The 17,807-nt window shown below is 42.0% G+C and overlaps 1 protein-coding gene across 1 annotated transcript in view; it reads left to right on the forward strand.

The window, feature by feature from the left end:
* Positions 1–17,807, forward strand: part of CUL5 (cullin 5) — a 106,549-nt gene that overhangs the window by 24,421 nt on the left and 64,321 nt on the right. Inside the window, 2 exon segments of the mRNA XM_005579530.5 lie at positions 3,407–3,516; positions 17,565–17,664. Coding sequence (XP_005579587.1) covers positions 3,407–3,516; positions 17,565–17,664 — 210 coding nt within the window.

The raw sequence follows: 17,807 nt of genomic DNA on the forward strand, positions 1-17,807 counted from the left end.
AGTGGATATCTCCCATGGGTCCTTATAATAAGAATACAGTGTCTGGGTGCGGTGGCTCACACCTGTAATCCTAGCACTTTGGGAAGCCAACATGGGTGGATCACCTGAGGTTGAGAGTTTGAGACCAGCCTGATCAACATGGAGAAACCCTGTCTCTACTAAAAATACAAAATTAGCCAGGCGTGGTGGTGCATGCCTGTAAAATTACTTGGGAGGCTGAGGAGGAGAATCGCTTGAACCCGGGAAGCGGAGGTTGCAGTGAGTTTAGATCACGCCACTGCGCTCCAGCCTGGGCAACAAGAGCAAAACTCTGTCTCAAAAAAAAAAAAAAAAAGAATACAGTGTGATAGAAGCAGGCACCTGGAACAAGACAGTGTATTAACTTTCAGAATGAACTATGTTTGCGAATATAAGCAGCATTCGTAAGAGTATGATGTAAATGTGTGGTTCTTAAGCTAGTTTGGGTCATAGTCCATCTAACATTTTTATCATGAATTTGATAAACATGCAGATTGTGGACCAACTTCAAGAGATTCTGATCCAATAGGCCTGAGGTAGGTTTTAGGAATCTATATGTGTAATCACCACCTCAGATGATTTTCATGTAGGTTGTTGTCAGATCATACGTTGAGAAACTGTTTCAGTGTTATAATTTCAGGGAGTTTGCATATTCCACACAATCACTATATGCATTTCAGGTTCTTAACCTGAGCAATATCCTCAACAGATTTGTATAATTGAAAAATAATCATGAGTCCAGGCCTAGTGGCTCATGCCTGTAATTCTAGCGCTTTGGAAGGCTGAGGAGGGCGGATCACATGAATCCAGGAGTTCGAGACCAGCCTGGCCAACATGGCGAAACCTCGTCTCTACTAAAAATACCAAAATTAGCCAGGTGTGATGGTGCATGTCTAATCCCAGCTGCTCGGAGGCTGAGGCATCAAAATCACCTGACCTTGGGAGGCAGAGGCTATAGTGAGCCAAGATTATGCCACTGCACTCCAGCCTGGGCAACAGAACGAGACTCTGTCTCAAAAAAAAAAAAAAAAAAAAAGGACAGTCATGAGTTTCGTAGGGTGTTTGGTGCTGGTGTACTAGAAAATTAGGTTTTACATTTAAGTCTTTAATCCATCTTGAGTTAATTTTTGCATATGGTGTAAGAAAGGTGTCTGGTTTTACTTTTCTGCATATGGCTAGCCAGTTATCCCAGCACCATTTATTGAATAGGGAGTCCTTTCTCCGTTGCTTGTGCCAGGTTTGTTGAAGATCAGTTAGTTGTAGGTGTGTGGTCTTATTTCTGGGCTCTATTCTGTTCCATTGGTCTATGTATATGTTCTTGTATCAGTACCATGCTGTTTCTTGGTTACTGCAGTGCTGTAGTATAAAGACACATGTACACATATGTTCATCACAGTACTATTCATTCTAACAAAGATGTGAAATCACCCCCAATGCCCATCAGTGATAGACTAGATAAAGAAAATGTGGTACATACACACCATGGAATAGTATACAGCCATTAAAAAAAACGAGATCATGTCCTTTGCAGGGACATGGATGGAGCTGGAGGCCATTTTCCTTACCAAACTAATGCAGGAACAGAAGACTAAATACTGCATGTTCTTGCTTATAAGTGGGAGCTAAATGATGAGAACACATGGATACATAGAGGAAACAACACACACTAGGGCCTACCAGAGGGTGAAGGGTGGGAGGAGGGAGAGGATCAGGAAAAATAATCAGTTAATCCTAGGTAATGAAATAATCTGTACAACAAATCCCCATGACACAAGTTTACCTTTGTAACAAACCTGCAAATCCTACACATGTACCCCTAAACTTAAAAGTTAAAAAAAAAAAAAGAAAATTAATGACTTTTGTTGAAATTTATTGGCCAAAATAAATCAGATGGTCCTAGTTCAGTGGCTCACTCCTATAACCTCAGCATTTTGGGAGACCGAGGTGAGTGCGCACGTGTAGTCCCAGCTACTTGGGAGGCTGAGGCAGGAGAATTGCTTGAGCCAAGGGGGTCAAGGCTACAGTTAGCTATGATCACTCCACTGCACTCCAGCCTGGGTGACAGAGCAAGACCCTGTCTCAAAAACAAACAAAAAACAAATCACATGGTCACACTTAACTTGAAAAGGAGTATTAAACTAATGACTAACACATATGGGGTCTCTCTCTCCCTTTGTTTTTGGTAATGTAATTGATTATTTTTTTCCTAATATTGCCCTAGTTTTACATTCCAGAGATAAACTGTATGATTATGAGGTCTGATTGTTTTGATATGACACTTGTTTGATTTGATAATATTTATTTAGATTTTTGCATCTTTCTTCTCTGGTAAGATTGGCCTAGACTTTCCATTTCTTACGCTTTTCTCAACAGTTCAGTGTCAGGGTTTTTTGTTAGCATTATCAAAGGAGATGGGGATTTTTCTGTTTTCTTTTTCTCCTCAGTTTTCAGAGTTTATATAGATTTCCAATATACTTTTTGGGAGGAGTTTAGGACAACTACAAAAATAGACCATACAGACTCCATATAAGACCACTCTCACTTCTGACACCAACTGTTAGTTTGGGGGATTCCCAAAACCACTCTCAGGTTTGATAATTCATTAGAAAGGCTCATAGCGTTTAGTGAAAGCTGTTGTACCCATAGTTATGATTTGTTATAGGGAAAGGATTTGGATAAGATCAGCCAAAGGAAGAGACTCATAGGGCAGAGTTTAGGAGGGGTCCAAATACAGAGCTTATCTTGCTCTGTTCCCATGTGGTCAGGACACATTTCTCTCCCGGCATCAATGTGTGACAGTATGCATGAGTACCACCAAATAGGGAAGCTTACCCAACCTTTACTGTCGAGTTTTTGTAGAGGTTATTCACATAGGTGTGATTGATTAATTGCTCACAGGGATTTCAGTCTCCATGTTGACTGACCCTATGTGACCCCAGACCCCTATCTCAAGTTACATTGTTCGTCTTTCCGATTGGTCAGCCTCCACCTAGGATTATATAGGTGTGGACAGTCCCCTCCCTGAATTGCATTATTAGCCTATCCAGTATGACCCAAGGCCTCCCAGACAAAGACACACTTTTTAGACGTAACTTTCTAAGTGTCCAGAGATTATCTACTAGAAGCCAAGAGGAAAGACCAGACTGTCTCTTTGGACAAGGCCAAATTCTTCACTAGACACATTTGTACAATTAATTTTTCTCTTTTATGATTGTCTTCCTGTGATTCCTCAATAACAGATTAAGCCTGTAGGGATTCCATTACGGAAAACTGGTTCATTTAAATTTGAGCCCTTCATTTCTCTAGCTGTCTCATAAAAATTACAGGATACTTTTTATTTAACTGCATTTAAATTAAACTCCCTTTTATCTTTTTTTTCCCCCCCAAGAATAAAGGTTCTCTTCAGTTTGAAGACAAATGGGATTTTATGCGCCCGATTGTTTTGAAGCTTTTACGCCAGGAATCTGTTACAAAACAGCAGTGGTTTGATCTGTTTTCGTAAGTACCCAGTTTGCTAACATAAAGTAAATTTTGGTGATGTCTTTCCATACCCAAATGGAATGTGTAACTCTAGGTTGTTCTGTTTACCTATTAAATAGTATTACTAGTTATGCTGAGGGTCTCCAAAACCTCTCCCAGGTATGATGATTTGCTAGGGGGCTCGCAGGACCAAACATACAATCATACTCACAACTATGAGTCATTACAGTGAAAGGATCCAAAGCAAAATCAGCAAAGGGAAAAAGTACATGGGGTGAAGTGCAGGAAAAAACAAGCACAAGCTTCCAAGAAGAGTCTTTTCCCAGGGGAGTCACACAGGACACACTTAATTTTTCCAGCAGTGATGGACAGCGTGTGATATGTTGTCTACCAGAGAAGCTTATTGGAGACTTGGTACTCAGGGTTTTTATAGGGGTGGTCACATAGGCAGTCTCTTTCAACATGTACCAAAATCAGTGTAAACCATATTGTTTATATAAACAGTTTAAGTACAGTAAGCCACTGTTATTTCAGGAAAGTTTTATTTAAGTGTAGGAAACTGTTGACCATTCAAATTCTCAGATGCCAGCCAAGGGCTAATCTTACAAGCAGGCATTTCTAGGGGATGCAGTCTCGGGTGCTGGTTTAACTTTTTGCCATTGGCCAAATTGTCTTTACAGCAGAATTATGTCAGCATTCCCCCATGTAGCAGGGCAAGACCAACCTGTAGTATTGGTCTCAGTTGCCTCTAACCCTTTTTTTTTTTTTTTGAGATGGAGTCTTGCTCTGTTGCCCAGGCTGGATTGCAGGGGCGCCATCTTGGCTTACTGCAACTTCTGCCTCCCAGGTTCAAGTGATTCTCGTGCCTCCGCGTCCTGAGTAGCTGGGATTACAAGTGTGCGCCACCATGCCTGCCCAATTTTTGTATTTTTAGTAGAGTCAAGGTTTCTCCATGTTGTCCAGGCTAATCTTAAACTCCTGACCTCAGGTGATCTGCCCGCCTTGGCCTCCCAAAGTGCTGGGATTACAGGCATGAGCTACCACGCCTGGCGAGTTATCCCTTTTTAGGGGTCCTGGATTTAGCCAGTTAAACTCCATTAATCATAAAGTTTATCTTAAAAAACCATGTGGCTTTCTCTTTCAGTTCTGTATAGGCCTTTTTTTTAACATGGTCAACTCAGGCACAATTGTCAACTCAGGCACAGTATAACTCAGGGCATTAAGTTGAAGCGGACCTGAAAGCCTTCCAGGATTGAGACAGTGCCATGCTAGGGTACATACACTAACAAATATAATCCCAGAGAGCACATGTAGTTCTCCTAGAAACAAAAAGATTAAAATTGTTAAGATACCCCAAGCAAGATATTAGTCAGGTAGTACAGGTTAACAAGGCCCCCCCATGGCCTCCCACCGTGGGACCTTATATTCTGGGGTTCCCAATTCAGTGTAGTTGATTTATAATTCAGTTCAGGCCTTGGTTTCAGATGGACTGCCTGAAGGCAGTTAGTTCCAAACAGGAGGTGTTCTACATGGAAAGTGCAGAAGCTTGAGGCTGTTCTTTGCCATCTCATAGTTGGTGCTGTTAGGTGTGATTGTAAGTTCACCAGTTTGAATTAAAAGGACTCGTGGCAGCTTGGAAAGGCAACCCTGAGAGATTTCCTTTAGGAAAAGGGGGAAAGCTTTCAGGAATAGTTGTGAGAAGCAAAAATCATTAATCTCCTCCTCCTCCACTGTCCCTTCCCAAATGCTAGGTTTTGTTTTTTCTTCCTTATAAAATCAGTGTATCCCTTTCAGTAATGAAAATTTCGTGTCTTCTCCATCATCCAGATCTGCATGAGGGACAAAAGTTTTTTTTACTAAAAACATTTGTATACAACTTAATTAAAAAGACATATAATATTTAGGAAATGGTCAGGATGAAATCCTGGATTTTTAAAACTTTTCAAAATGGGCTTATGTTATCTCCCTTTTGTCGTGATTATGTATCTAGTGGGTAGCCTAGAAAATAGCAGTTCCTTTCTGGGGACAGCTGCATTTAGTAACCAGACTGACTTACTAAGGTGTGTGTGTACCAGGAGGGGTGACAGGAAAGAGAGAAATAGAGTCAGGTTATTAAATCTGTTGCTGCAAACTGCAACCAATCCGGAAAGGCAAACAGAAGTCAATAGCAGTGAGACATCTCAAGAAGGGGTCAAAATCTAATCTGTAAGAAGTGGGCGAAGGGGCTACACTCTTGTGATGTGCCCTCTCCCAGCTACAGCTTTTGGTAGGAACCACCAGTTGGGAATACTGTTAGTCTCCATATCAGATATATAAGACCAATCAGCAGCTTCATCTTGGATAGTCCCATCAGAGAATAAGCCTTTTTCTTTGGGTGTCTGTGAGTGGTTGAGGTGGTCCAGCCAGAATCCATGATGTTTTCATGGTTTCTGGCTCCACAAGAGGATATCTTTTAAGTCTTCAGTAATCTTTGGCGGCCAAAGTGGCTTACACCTATAATCCCAGAACTTTGGGAGGCCGAGACAGGATGATCACTTGAGCCCAGGAGTTCAAGACCAGCCTGGGCAACATAGTGAGACCCTGTCTCTTAAAAAAAAAAAAAATTATCTGGGTGTGGTGGCACACGCCTGTAGTCCCATCTAATTGAGAGCTGAGGTGGGAGGATTGCTTGAGTCTTCAGGCAGATTGCTTGCTGCATTGAGGCTGCAGCAAGCTGTGACTGTGCCACTGCACTCCAGGCTGGGTGACAGAGTGAGACCTTGTCTCAAAAAAAAAAAAAAAATTGAGGCAAAGTCCTGTTTATTGAGTATATGCCTGCTTTTGGTTCAGCACAGCTCGTGTTGAGGTTCAAATAGCCTGGTAGCAGTGTCAGGTTTCAGCCTAGCGTCAGATCCAGGTAGTTGAGATCTGTGATTTCAGGATTCCAAAACAGTTAGTGTCTTGTCTTTGGCAGGAGCAAAGCCAAGATACTGCAGGCTCGCAGTCATATTTCAAGTCCAAGTGATCAGCAAGACTATCCTAAGTCCTTTTTACCTTGTCTTAGGATCCAACTTGATCTGCCCAAAAATACGCACATACGGCTGGAAAATCATCAGCTTCTAAGGGTCAGACATCTAATTTTACAAGAATTCAATAACAATGAAAAACTGCATTTAAAATTCCAAAAGTGTATTTCCTTCATCTGGAGATTTCCTTTGTTTTCATGTTGTCTCTCTTTTTCCCCGGGCATCAGTAGTTCAAAAAGTCATAGTAAATATCATCCGTTGTGGAAACTTATTCTGTTCCCAATACTCACAGAGTTTAAATTCCAGTCCCTTCAGCAGAAAAAAGCAAGAAGTTTTGTCTCACTAATTTTTCCTGATTGGGACAGTCCCTTTAGCATTTGTGAAATGACTAGCAGCATATTACATCTTATGTCAGTTTTGATTATACATCTAGATGCAGTAGCTGCAAAGTACAAAGTCATCTCTTAACCCCCCCACCACATTTTTCCCTTATTTTAAATTTATGTATTTATTTATTGAGACGGAGTCTTGCTCTGTTTCCCAGGCTGGATTGCAGTGGCACAATCTCAGCTCACTGCAACCTCCAACTCCCAGGTTCAAGTGATACTCCTGCCTTGCCTCTTGAGTAGCTGGGGCTACAGGTACCCACAAGGCTAATTTTTGTCTTTTTAGTAGAGACAGGGTTTCACCATGTTGGCCAGGATAGTCTCGAACTCTTGACCTCAAAGTTACCTGACTACCTCAGCCTCCCAAAGTGTTGGGATTACAGGCGTGAGCCACCATGCCTGGCCATCCTTATTCCTTATTTTAAATTTAATCAACCATCAGCAGTAAATTCAGTGTTTATAAGAGTAACCTTACAGCTGCTGGGAGATCCTGACTGGCATGCAAGGTGTAGGGAGGGACTGCAGCAGTAGCAGCTAGGCTGAAGAGACAGCTGTCACTCTCCCCACTCCTGTTTCTCCCATAGTTTATCTAAAGCTTTGCTCCAGCACTGGGCTCTGATTTCGCTATTATTTTTTTCCTATTTGGAGGAGAGAGCATACAAACTTTTAACATTTTTGGTCCACCCAAACTCACCTTTGGAAACTTTTGGGCCTCTTCCCACCTGGAGGCAAGAAAAAAAAAAATCCAACAGAGACATCATCCAGGCTCTGTTTTTTCCTCCCTTCACTTTAGTAGGCATGGCCAGAAACTGCCAGGGGAATGAGGTAGCCAATTCTGGTGTTAGAGCTATCATTTTCAAATTTTATAGGTAATTTTTACCTGTCACAAAACACAGAAACTCAACTGCTGTTTCATACTATGAATGATTTTATAGCCACTGAAGCAGCAAATGTTTGTCATCCTACTGCTTCTCTCTTCACGAGTCCAACTTCTGACACCAGCTGTGTTGGCAATCCCAAGGTCACCCCTAGGCTCAGTGATTGCCGGGAGTATTCATAGGACTCACTATGTAGTTGTATTCATGGCTATGATTTATTACAGTGAAGGAAGCAAAGCAAAATCAACAAAGAAAAAGTGCATGTGCCAAAGTCCAGGGGAAATGAAATACAAACTTCCAAATGTCTTCTCGCAGAGGAGTCACACAATAAGCTTAATTCCTCCAGCAACTGACAGTGACAACACATATAAAATATTGTCTACCAGGGAAGCTAATTAGAGACTCAGCACCCAAACTTTCTACTGGGGGCTGGTCATGTAAGCAACTTATGCCTGGCACATACCAAAATTTGAGACTGGCAGAAGAAAAGAAAGTGTTCAACGTAAGTCACACTGTGTAAATAGTTTAGGCACGTAAAACGTTCTCATTAAGGAATGATGGGAATCCTCCCAGAAATCCAGATTGCTACATCCTAGCCAAAGGCCAGCCTTGCACATAGGTGTTTCTTAGGCTAGCAGTCTCAGACACACTATTAAAATGCAGTATCAATGAATTATAGATGTGTAATTGCATAAGCTGTACACATTGAGCTATTGTAATCATTTTCTCTCTTTATCACTTAAAATGCTCTGATTTCCTAAATGATATAGAACCTTGTTGCATACTATCAATTAACTTATACTTCTGGCCTTTGGGAAATTAAAGTTCAGTAAGAAACAGCTGAGGCATTTTAAAGTTTTATTACATTCATGTATACATATGTTTTTTGTAAATCATTCAATAGTAAACTATTTTATGAATGATATATTGGGTGTGGTGAGGTTTTTTGTTGTTATGTTGTTTTTGCCAGTCTGTGTTGATAAGATTTATTATTGAGAATAGTGCTTGTTCTCTGAGTACTCTTAGAAAAGGAGCATAGTTTGATGGTGTTCCCTATTAAAGTGGACTTCAAAGTAGAAATTGTCAATAACCTTATACTTGCTAAGTTAGAGGCCTCAACACATTGTTTTTCTTTTGTTTGTTTGTTTTTTTTTTTTTGAGACGGAGTCTCGCTCTGTCACCCGGGCTGGAGTACAGTGGCTGGATCTCAGCTCACTGCAAGCTCCGCCTCCCGGGTTCAAGCCATTTTCCTGCCTCAGCCTCCCAAGTAGCTGGGACTATAGGCGCCCGCCATCTCGCCTGGCTAGTTTTTTGTATTTTTTAGTAGAGACGGGGTTTCACCGTGTCAGCCAGGATGGTCTTGATCTCCTGACCTCGTGATCCGCCCGTCTCGGCCTCCCAAAGTGCTGGGATTACAGGCTTGAGCCACCGCGCCCGGCCTAACACATTGTTTTTAAAGATCTTTTGGCTGGGTGTGGTGGCTCACACCTGTAATCCCAGCACTTTGGGAGGCCGAGGTGGGTAGATAACCTGTGGTCAGGAGTTCCAGACCAGCCTGGCCAACATGTCTACTAAAAATACAAAAATTACCTGAGTGTGGTGGTGGGCCCCAGTAATCCCAGCTCCTCGGGAGGCTGAGGCAGGAGAATCACTTGGACCCGGGAGGCGGAGGTTGCAGTGAGCCAAGATTGTGCCATTCCACTCCAGCCTGGGAAACAAGAGCAAAACTCCATCTCACACACACACAAAAAAAAAGTTCTTTCATCTCCTTGGAGTACCTAAAGCAGTTCAATATATAGTCCTTTTAGGTAAAGGGATTCCTGTTTATCACCAAGACTGACAATAATTAACACCCTTGTAAATTTTAGCCCTATTTAGATCATGTTAATCATTAACATTTAGGTTTAATGATTATATCTTTCTAAATCTCAGTTACTAAATAATGTATTGATGTTAACGTACATTGACTATCTGAGATTTTCCCCCCTTTTCTCATGATCTATATTCTTTCTCAATTGAAGTACTCTTGGTATTTTGGGTGGTATAAGAGATTGTTCTGCATATTGTACAATATCACTTTCATCCTTCTCTCTTTTTTTTTTTCTTTTTTTTTAATTGAGATAGAGTTTCATTCTTGTTGCCCAGGCTGGAATGCAATGGTACGATCTTGGCTCACTGCAACCTCTGCCTCCCAAGTTCAAGCAATTCTCCTGTCTCAGCCTCCCAAGTAGCTGGGATTACAGGCATGCGCCACCACACCTGGCAAATTTTTTGTGTTTAGTAGAGATGGAATTTTGTCATGTTGGTCAGACTGGTCTTGAACTGCCGACCTCAGGTGATCCACCCACCTTGGCCTCCCAAAGTGCTGGGATTACAGGTGTGAGCCACTGCGCCCAGCCTGTCCATGCTTATCAACTCCAGTCATGAACACTCCTTCTGTGTCTTTCTCCCCACCCTGCATTATAAAAACAAAAATTCTCATGTTTCCAGATACCCTTCTAGGGGAATAATACCTTCCTCAATTGAGAACTGCTGCTCTAGATTCATGTACAATTTTAGCCATTTTTAAGTGTACAATTCAGTGGCATTAATTGTATTCACAATGTTACGCAAACATCAACACAGTCCATTCCCCAAACCTCTTCATCATCTGAAACAGAAGCTTTGTACCCATTAAACAATAATTCCTCATTCTTCCTTCCCCCAGCTCCATTTTACTTTCCATCTATGAATTTGCTTATCTAGGTAACTCACATAAATGGAATCATACAGTATTTGTCCTTTTAAAAGGCATACTGTTTTTTAATGGGCTTGGTTATTCAGTTCAGGTTTAATGTTATGACTGATATTCCTGCTTTTATTGCTTCTATAACTTTTTATCATGGATCTGATGTTGTTGTTTCTTCATTTTCCTTTCTTTGTTTTTATTAATTTTAAAGTTTATTTCATTAGTGGTTGCCTTCATGTTTCTTGCTCTTAGTTAGAAGCATGTGATAGTCCTCCTACTTGGAAACAAAATACATGCCATTTTACCACACCAAGGTCACACTATTTCTTCTTATCTTCTACACAAGGAAGTCAAAACGTGTGGAATAGTTTTTACTTCTTGCTTCTTTTCCTGTCACTTCTGTCTGCCTCCTTAAGACTTGAGAAGCTTCTATTTCTTCTCTCTCCTATTTCCCAACTCCTAGATTTTTCTAGTATAGTTAAATTTTTAAAAAGATTTACCTTATATCATGTTCCCTTTTAAAAGCACTTTGGGGCTGGGTGTGATGGCTCATGTTTGTAATCCCAACACTTTGGGAGGTCGAGACTGGAGGATTGCTTGAGGCCAGAGTTCGAGACCAGCCTGAGAAACAGCGAGATTCTATCTCTACAAAAAATTAGCCAAGGCTGAGTGTAGTGGCTCATGCCTGTAATCCCAGCACTTTGGGAGGTGAAGGCAGGTGATCACCTGAGGTCAGGAGTTCGATACCACCCTGGTCAACATGGCGAAACCCCGTCTTTACTAAAAATACAAAAATTGGCTGGGTGTGGTGTTGCACAACTGTGATCCCAGCTACTTGGCCGGCTGAGGCACGAGAATTGCTTGAACTTGGGAAGCGGAGGTTGCAGTGAGCTGCGATTGTGCCACTGCACTCCAGCCTGGCTGACAGAGTGAGACTCCGTCTCAAAAAAAAACAAAAATTAGCCAGTCATGGTGGCACATGCCTGTAGTCCCAGCTACTCAGGAGGCTGAGGCAGAAGGATCCTTGAGCACAGGAGTTTTAAGTTATGATGAGCTGATCATGCCACTGCACTCCAGGCAGGGTGACAGGGAGAGACCCTGTCTCAACAAAGAAAAGTACGTTGAGAACATTCTTCCCTGGGATAGCAATGCAGAGAAGTAACTGGCAATTGAGAAAAGAGAACTGGAGAAGATGTACCAAATCCCTTCTAAGTTTGACTCTTCTTTGGATAAGATTTCTAGGGAACTATCTAACTCCACCCCCTTTACCACACCATTCCCTGTTGTCCTATGAGACTCAAGTCCTGTTTGAACCTTTCTGACATATATGCAGAAGAGATTTGAGTACGGCAGGGTTACAAGGGTAGGTTTGTTTTAGGGATGCACAGGTCTCCTCTGATGGGTGACTTTGGCTCCAGAATTCTTCAACAGCCTTACCAACCTTTCTTAGAACTACACTGATTTTTACTTTTCAAACTTCCTTTCTTATCTCCTCTACAGGGATCAGACCTACACCCAGCTTTCTCTAGCCCATTTTCCATTTTCCTTCACAGGTGTTCCCTTAGTAGATCTCTTACGTTGATAATCTCATCAGCTTCTTCATCTTTTTTTTTTTTTTCTTTTGTATTTTTTGAGACGGAATCTCTGTCGCCCAGGCTGGAGTGCAGTGGCACGATCTCGGCTCATCGCAACCTCTGCCTCCCGGGCTCAAGCGTTTCTCCTGCCTCAGCTTCCCAAGTATCTGGGATTATAGGCACCCACCACCGCGCTGGTTAAATTTTGTATTTTTAGTAGAGACGGGGTTTCACTGTGTTATCCAGGCTGGTCGCGAACTCCTGACCTCAGGTGATCCACCCGCCTTGGCCTCCCAAAGTGCTGGAATTATAGGCGTGAGCCACCGTGCCAGGCCCCATCAGCTTCTTAAAAGGCTCAGCTTCCCAAATGCTGGGATTACAGGCGTGAGCCACCATGCCCACACCTGGCCTGGTGTTTTTTTTTTTTTTTTAAGACAAAGTTTTGCTTTTGTTGCCTAGGTTGGAGTGCAGTGGCGTGATCTCGGCTCACTGCAACCTCCGCCTCCTGGATTCAAACGATTCTCCTGCCTCAGCCTCCCAAGTAGCTGGGATTACAGGCGCCTGCCGCCACGCCTGGCTAATTTTTTGTATTTTTAGTGGAGACGGAGTTTCATCATGTTGGCCAGGCTGGTCTTGAACTCCTGACCTCAGGTGATCCACCTGCCTTGGCCTCCCAAAGTTCTGGGATTATAGACATGAGCCACTGCGCCAGGCCCCGTCAGCTTCTTTTTTTTTTTTTTTTTTTTTTTTTGAGACGGAGTCTGGTTCTGTCACCCAGGCTGGAGTGCAGTGGCGCGATCTCGGCTCACTGCAAGCTCCGCCTCCCGGGTTTACGCCATTCTCCTGCCTCAGCCTCCCGAGTAGCTGGGAGTACAGGCGCCCGCCACCTCGCCCGGCTAGTTTTTTGTATTTTTTAGTAGAGACGGGGTTTCACCGTGTTAGCCAGGATGGTCTCGATCTCCTGACCTCGTGATCCGCCCGTCTCGGCCTCCCAAAGTGCTGGGATTACAGGCTTGAGCCACCGCGCCCGGCTGTCAGCTTCTTAAAAGGCTTCTTAAACTAACACGAGTCAATGTGGAGTGTCTGGCACGTAGTAAGCTGTTAATACATGTTAGTTTTGGTATAGTAAACTAAATAAAAGATGATGGTGACTCTCATTATGGTAATGGGAGGGAAATGTCCATATTAGAGAGACATTTGCATGATGGATATAATAGGACTATGATTGAATATAAGGGATAAAAGGGGGTTGGGTTGCTCAATTTCTTATCACTTATCACTTCGCATTTCACTTTACAGGGTAGCCACACTGATGTGCTTATAGTTCACTGCAGTTACCATAGTCATCCACAATTCTTTTTTTTTTTTTTTTTTTTTTTTGAGACAGAGTCTTGCTCTGTTGCCTGGGCTGCAGTGCAGTGGCACAATCTCGGCTCACTACAACCTCCATCTCCTGGGTTCAAGCAATTCTCATGCCTCAGCCTCCCAAATAGCTGGGACTACAGGTGTGCACCACCACACCAGGCTAATTTTTGTATTTTTTTTTAGTAGAGATGGGGTTTCACCATGTTGTCTAGGCTGGTCCTGAACACCTGGCCTCAAGTGATCCACCAACTTTGGCATCCCTTAGAGCTGGGATTACAAGTGTGAGCCACCACACCTGGCCCACAATTCTTTATACTGTCGTTTATTTCATAAAATATCCTCTCTTCTATCTTTGTACACCTTTGCCTGGCAAAGTCCTATTTTTGGAGATTAAGCTCAGGAACCAACTATTCCAGAAAGCCTTTCTTTCTCTGCCTCTCACTCACCCTTACCCTGTCCCTGAGTTCCTAAACCATCTTTTGTTTATATGCATAAAATAGTTATAACATACTAAGTTATAGTCAATCAATTTTCTATCAGTTTCTTTTTTTTTTCTTTTTTGAGACAGAGTCTTGCCCTGTTGGCCAGGCTGGAGTGCAGAGGTGCAATCTTGGCTCACTGCAACCTCTGCTTCCTGGGTTCAAGCAATTCCCTTGCCTCAGCCTCCCAAGTAGCTGGGACTACAGGCGCGCACCATCACGCCTGGCTAACTTTTGTATTTTTAATAAAGATGGGGTTTCACCATGTTGGCCAGGCTGGTTGCAAACTCCTGGCCTCAAGTGATCTGTGCACCTTGGCCTCCCAAAGTGCTAGGGTTAAAGGCATGAGCCACCATGCCCGACCTATTTCTTTAAAAAAAAAATTGTTTTTAGAGGCAGAGCATTACTCTGTCGCTCAGGCTGGAGTGCAGTGGCACAATCGTAGCTCACTGTAACCTTGAACTTCTGAGTTCAGGTGATCTTCCCTCATCAGCCTCCTGAAAAGCTAGGACTACAGGCATGTGCCACCATGCGCAACTAATTATTTTATTTTATTTTTGTATAGATGAGGTCTTGCCATGCAGCCTAGGCTGGTCTTGAACTTCTGGCCTCAAATGATCCTCCTGCCTTGCCCTCCAAGAGTGCTGGGATTACAGGCATGAACCAATATGCCCGGCCAGTCTCTTCTTTTAGACTCTAGATTCCTTTAGTCATTAGGTGAGACTGATTAGGTATGCAGGAGTCATTTAATCATTTTGTAATTTATTCTAAGAGTGTTGGGCAACCATTAGAGGATTTAAGTATAGGGTAATATGATGTGACTTGAGTTTTGTAAAGATCACTTTAGCTTCTTGTTTAATAGATTGGAGAGTTTCAAGAGTAGATTTGGTTTCGTGTGAGTTCTGGAGCCTGATTTCCTGGCTCCACCATATACTGTGTAATCTAGGATTGTTTTCCTTCAATTTCCCCATCTGTAAAATAAGGATAAAATAGGAGTACTTAAGACTTGCTATGAAGATAAAGTAGGTTAAAATAATTTAGAATAGTATATGACTGGTGCCTCACGCCTGTAATCCAGCACTTTGGGAGGCCAAGGCAGGTGGATCACCTGAGGTCAGGAGTTCGACACCAGCCTGACCAACATGGTAAAAGTCCATCTCTACTAAAAATACAAAAATTAGCCGGTGTCGCATGCTTGTAATCCCAGCTACTTTGGAGGCTGAGGCCCGAGAATCGCTTGAACCCAGCAGGCGGAGGTTGCAGTGAGCCAAGATCACGCCATTGCTCTTCAGCCTGGGCAACAAGAGCGAAACTCCATCTCAAAATAAACAAACAAACAAACAAATAAATGAATTAATGAATGAATGAGTGAATAATATCTGGCACATAATAAGTAGTCAGGTGTTACCTTTTAGGTATGCATACCTTTTAGGTATGCTTTTATATTGTTATTTAACAAATATTTGTGTGCTTATAGCATCCTAGGCACTGGACCAGATACCATTATCAAGCTGAATTGAACAAGTGAAAAAAGCATTCGAAGTAATATGGAGACAAAACTTTGGGCTCTAATAATGTCTCTAAAAATTGGAATATAGGCCAAGCCCAGTGGTTCATGCCTATATCCTGGCCCTTTGGGAGGCTGAGGTGGCAGGATTGTTTGAGTTCAGGAGTTCGTGATCAGTCCAGACAACGTAGGGAGACCGTGTCTCTACAAAAAATAAAAAATTAGCCAGGCATGGTGGCACACACCTGTGGTCCCAGCTGGTTGGGAGGCTGAGGCAGGGTTGAGCCCAGGAGGTTGAGGCTGCAGTGAGCTGTGTTCATGCTACTACACCTCAGACTGGGCAACAGAGTGAGACACTATCTCAAAAAAAAAAAAAAAAAAGAACAGAATAGTTAGAATATAAAACAATTTGATTATTGACATGTTATAATTCTGGAGATGCTTTATTTGGATTTCTTTGACTTTTTTTTAATGGTAGAGGCTCCATTATGAATTGAATGAATCAGTGGGGAACATTTTTTGAATGAATGATTCTTCATTGTGACCCTGTCCTTTTGTTGTAAGTTTCTCTGATTTACAGTGTGGTAATTTCACTTACAACTTGGTAATTTTTTTACTTTTTTTTTTAATTTTAATTAATTTATTTTTTTTTTGTGACACAGTTTCACTCTGTCGCCCAGGCTGGAGTTCAGTGGTGCCATCTTGGCTCACTGCAACCTCTGCCTCGCGGGTTCAAGTGATTCTCATGCCTCAGCCTCCCAAGTAGCTGGGATTACAGGTGTGCACCACCATGCCTGGCTAATTTTTGTATTATTAGTAGAGATGGGGGTTTCACCATGTTGGCCAGGCTGGTCTTGAACTCCTGACCTCAAGTGATCTGCCTACCTCAGCCTCCCCAAGTGCTTGGATTACAGGCTTGAGCCACCACACCTGGCCTACAACTAGGTTATGAGAAATTTTCTGAACATGCTGTACTAGTATTAAATATATTTCTATAATGAAGGACCTTTTTGTAAACTATGTCAGCTTTGTAAGTTCTGAGTTTTTGTATATCAGTTTATGATAACTTTTGTTTTTGTTTTTTTTGTTTAAAGGAGAAACAGTAATTGATGTGTAAATGGGTAATACATAGGGAAGCTAGGAGATTTGCTTTATTGTGATTTAAGTGACTAATACTTTTAAAAAGACAAAATAGGCCCACATTCCCACCATCCCACCATTTTGGGAGGCTGAGGCAGGAGAATTGCTTGAGGATTTGAGTTCAAGCCCAGACTGGGCAACATAGCAAAACCCCATCTCTATCAAAAATTAGAAAAACTAGACAGGTGCGTGCTTGTAATCCCAGCTACTCAGGAGGCTGAGGCGGGGGTATCCCTTGAGCATAGGAGTTTGAGACTGCAGTGAGCTATGGTTGTGGCACTGCACTCCAGCCTGGGTGACAGAGTATATAACAAGGCTGGGCATGGTGGCTCACACTTTTAATTCCAGCACTTTGGAGACTGAGGCAGGAGGATCCCTTGAAACCAGGAGTTCAAGACCAGCCTGGACAACATAGCAAGACTGTCTCTACAAAAAAATTTTTAAAAAATTAGGCATGGTGGCATGCTCCTATAGTCCCAGCTCTTGGGAGCCTTAGGTGGGAGGATCTCCTCAACCCAGGAGGTCAAGGCTACAGTGAGCCATGATCGTGCCACTGCACACTAGCCTGGGCAACAGAGTAAGACCCTGTCTCTAAAAAATAAAAATTAAAAAAATTTTTAAAATAATTGAAATAAAAGGACAAAATAGTATACAACTATCGTGTTAAAGAATTAAAAGGATTTGTAGTTGTTTTTGCACAGGAAAATATTACTAGCAGTTAACTTTGGGCAGTGACATTGGGAGATGGAGACATGCTTTCATAAGTAAATTTTATGTGGTAAGTAGCAGAGAATTAAAGAGGAAAACAATGGCAAAAGAAAATAAAAATAGAAACACATGTATATATTAGGCAATTTACAAACGTGCTTGGTTTATATGAATGAATTCAGACAATATTAGCTTGGTTCTAATATGGTCCGTGGAAACTGTACTGAAATAGAATTTAAGATGTTTTGTTCAGTTCTTGTTTTGTCATTGTTTGTTTACTTGCTTTATATTCACAGGGATGTGCATGCAGTCTGTCTTTGGGATGATAAAGGCCCAGCAAAAATTCATCAGGCTTTAAAAGAAGATATTCTTGAGTTTATTAAGCAAGCACAGGCAGTAAGTTCTACGTGCTTATTTTAGACTTGTTTTAAAACTTCTCAGATAATATCATATTTTATAATTTTGAAAGTAGAACTTCTTGAAGTAATTTAAAAATATTGCATTGACTTTTGACACATTTGTTAAATAAATTTATTAAA

Source organism: Macaca fascicularis, chromosome 14 (genome assembly GCF_037993035.2).
Source record: "Macaca fascicularis isolate 582-1 chromosome 14, T2T-MFA8v1.1".
NCBI classification, from domain to species: Eukaryota; Metazoa; Chordata; class Mammalia; order Primates; family Cercopithecidae; genus Macaca; species Macaca fascicularis.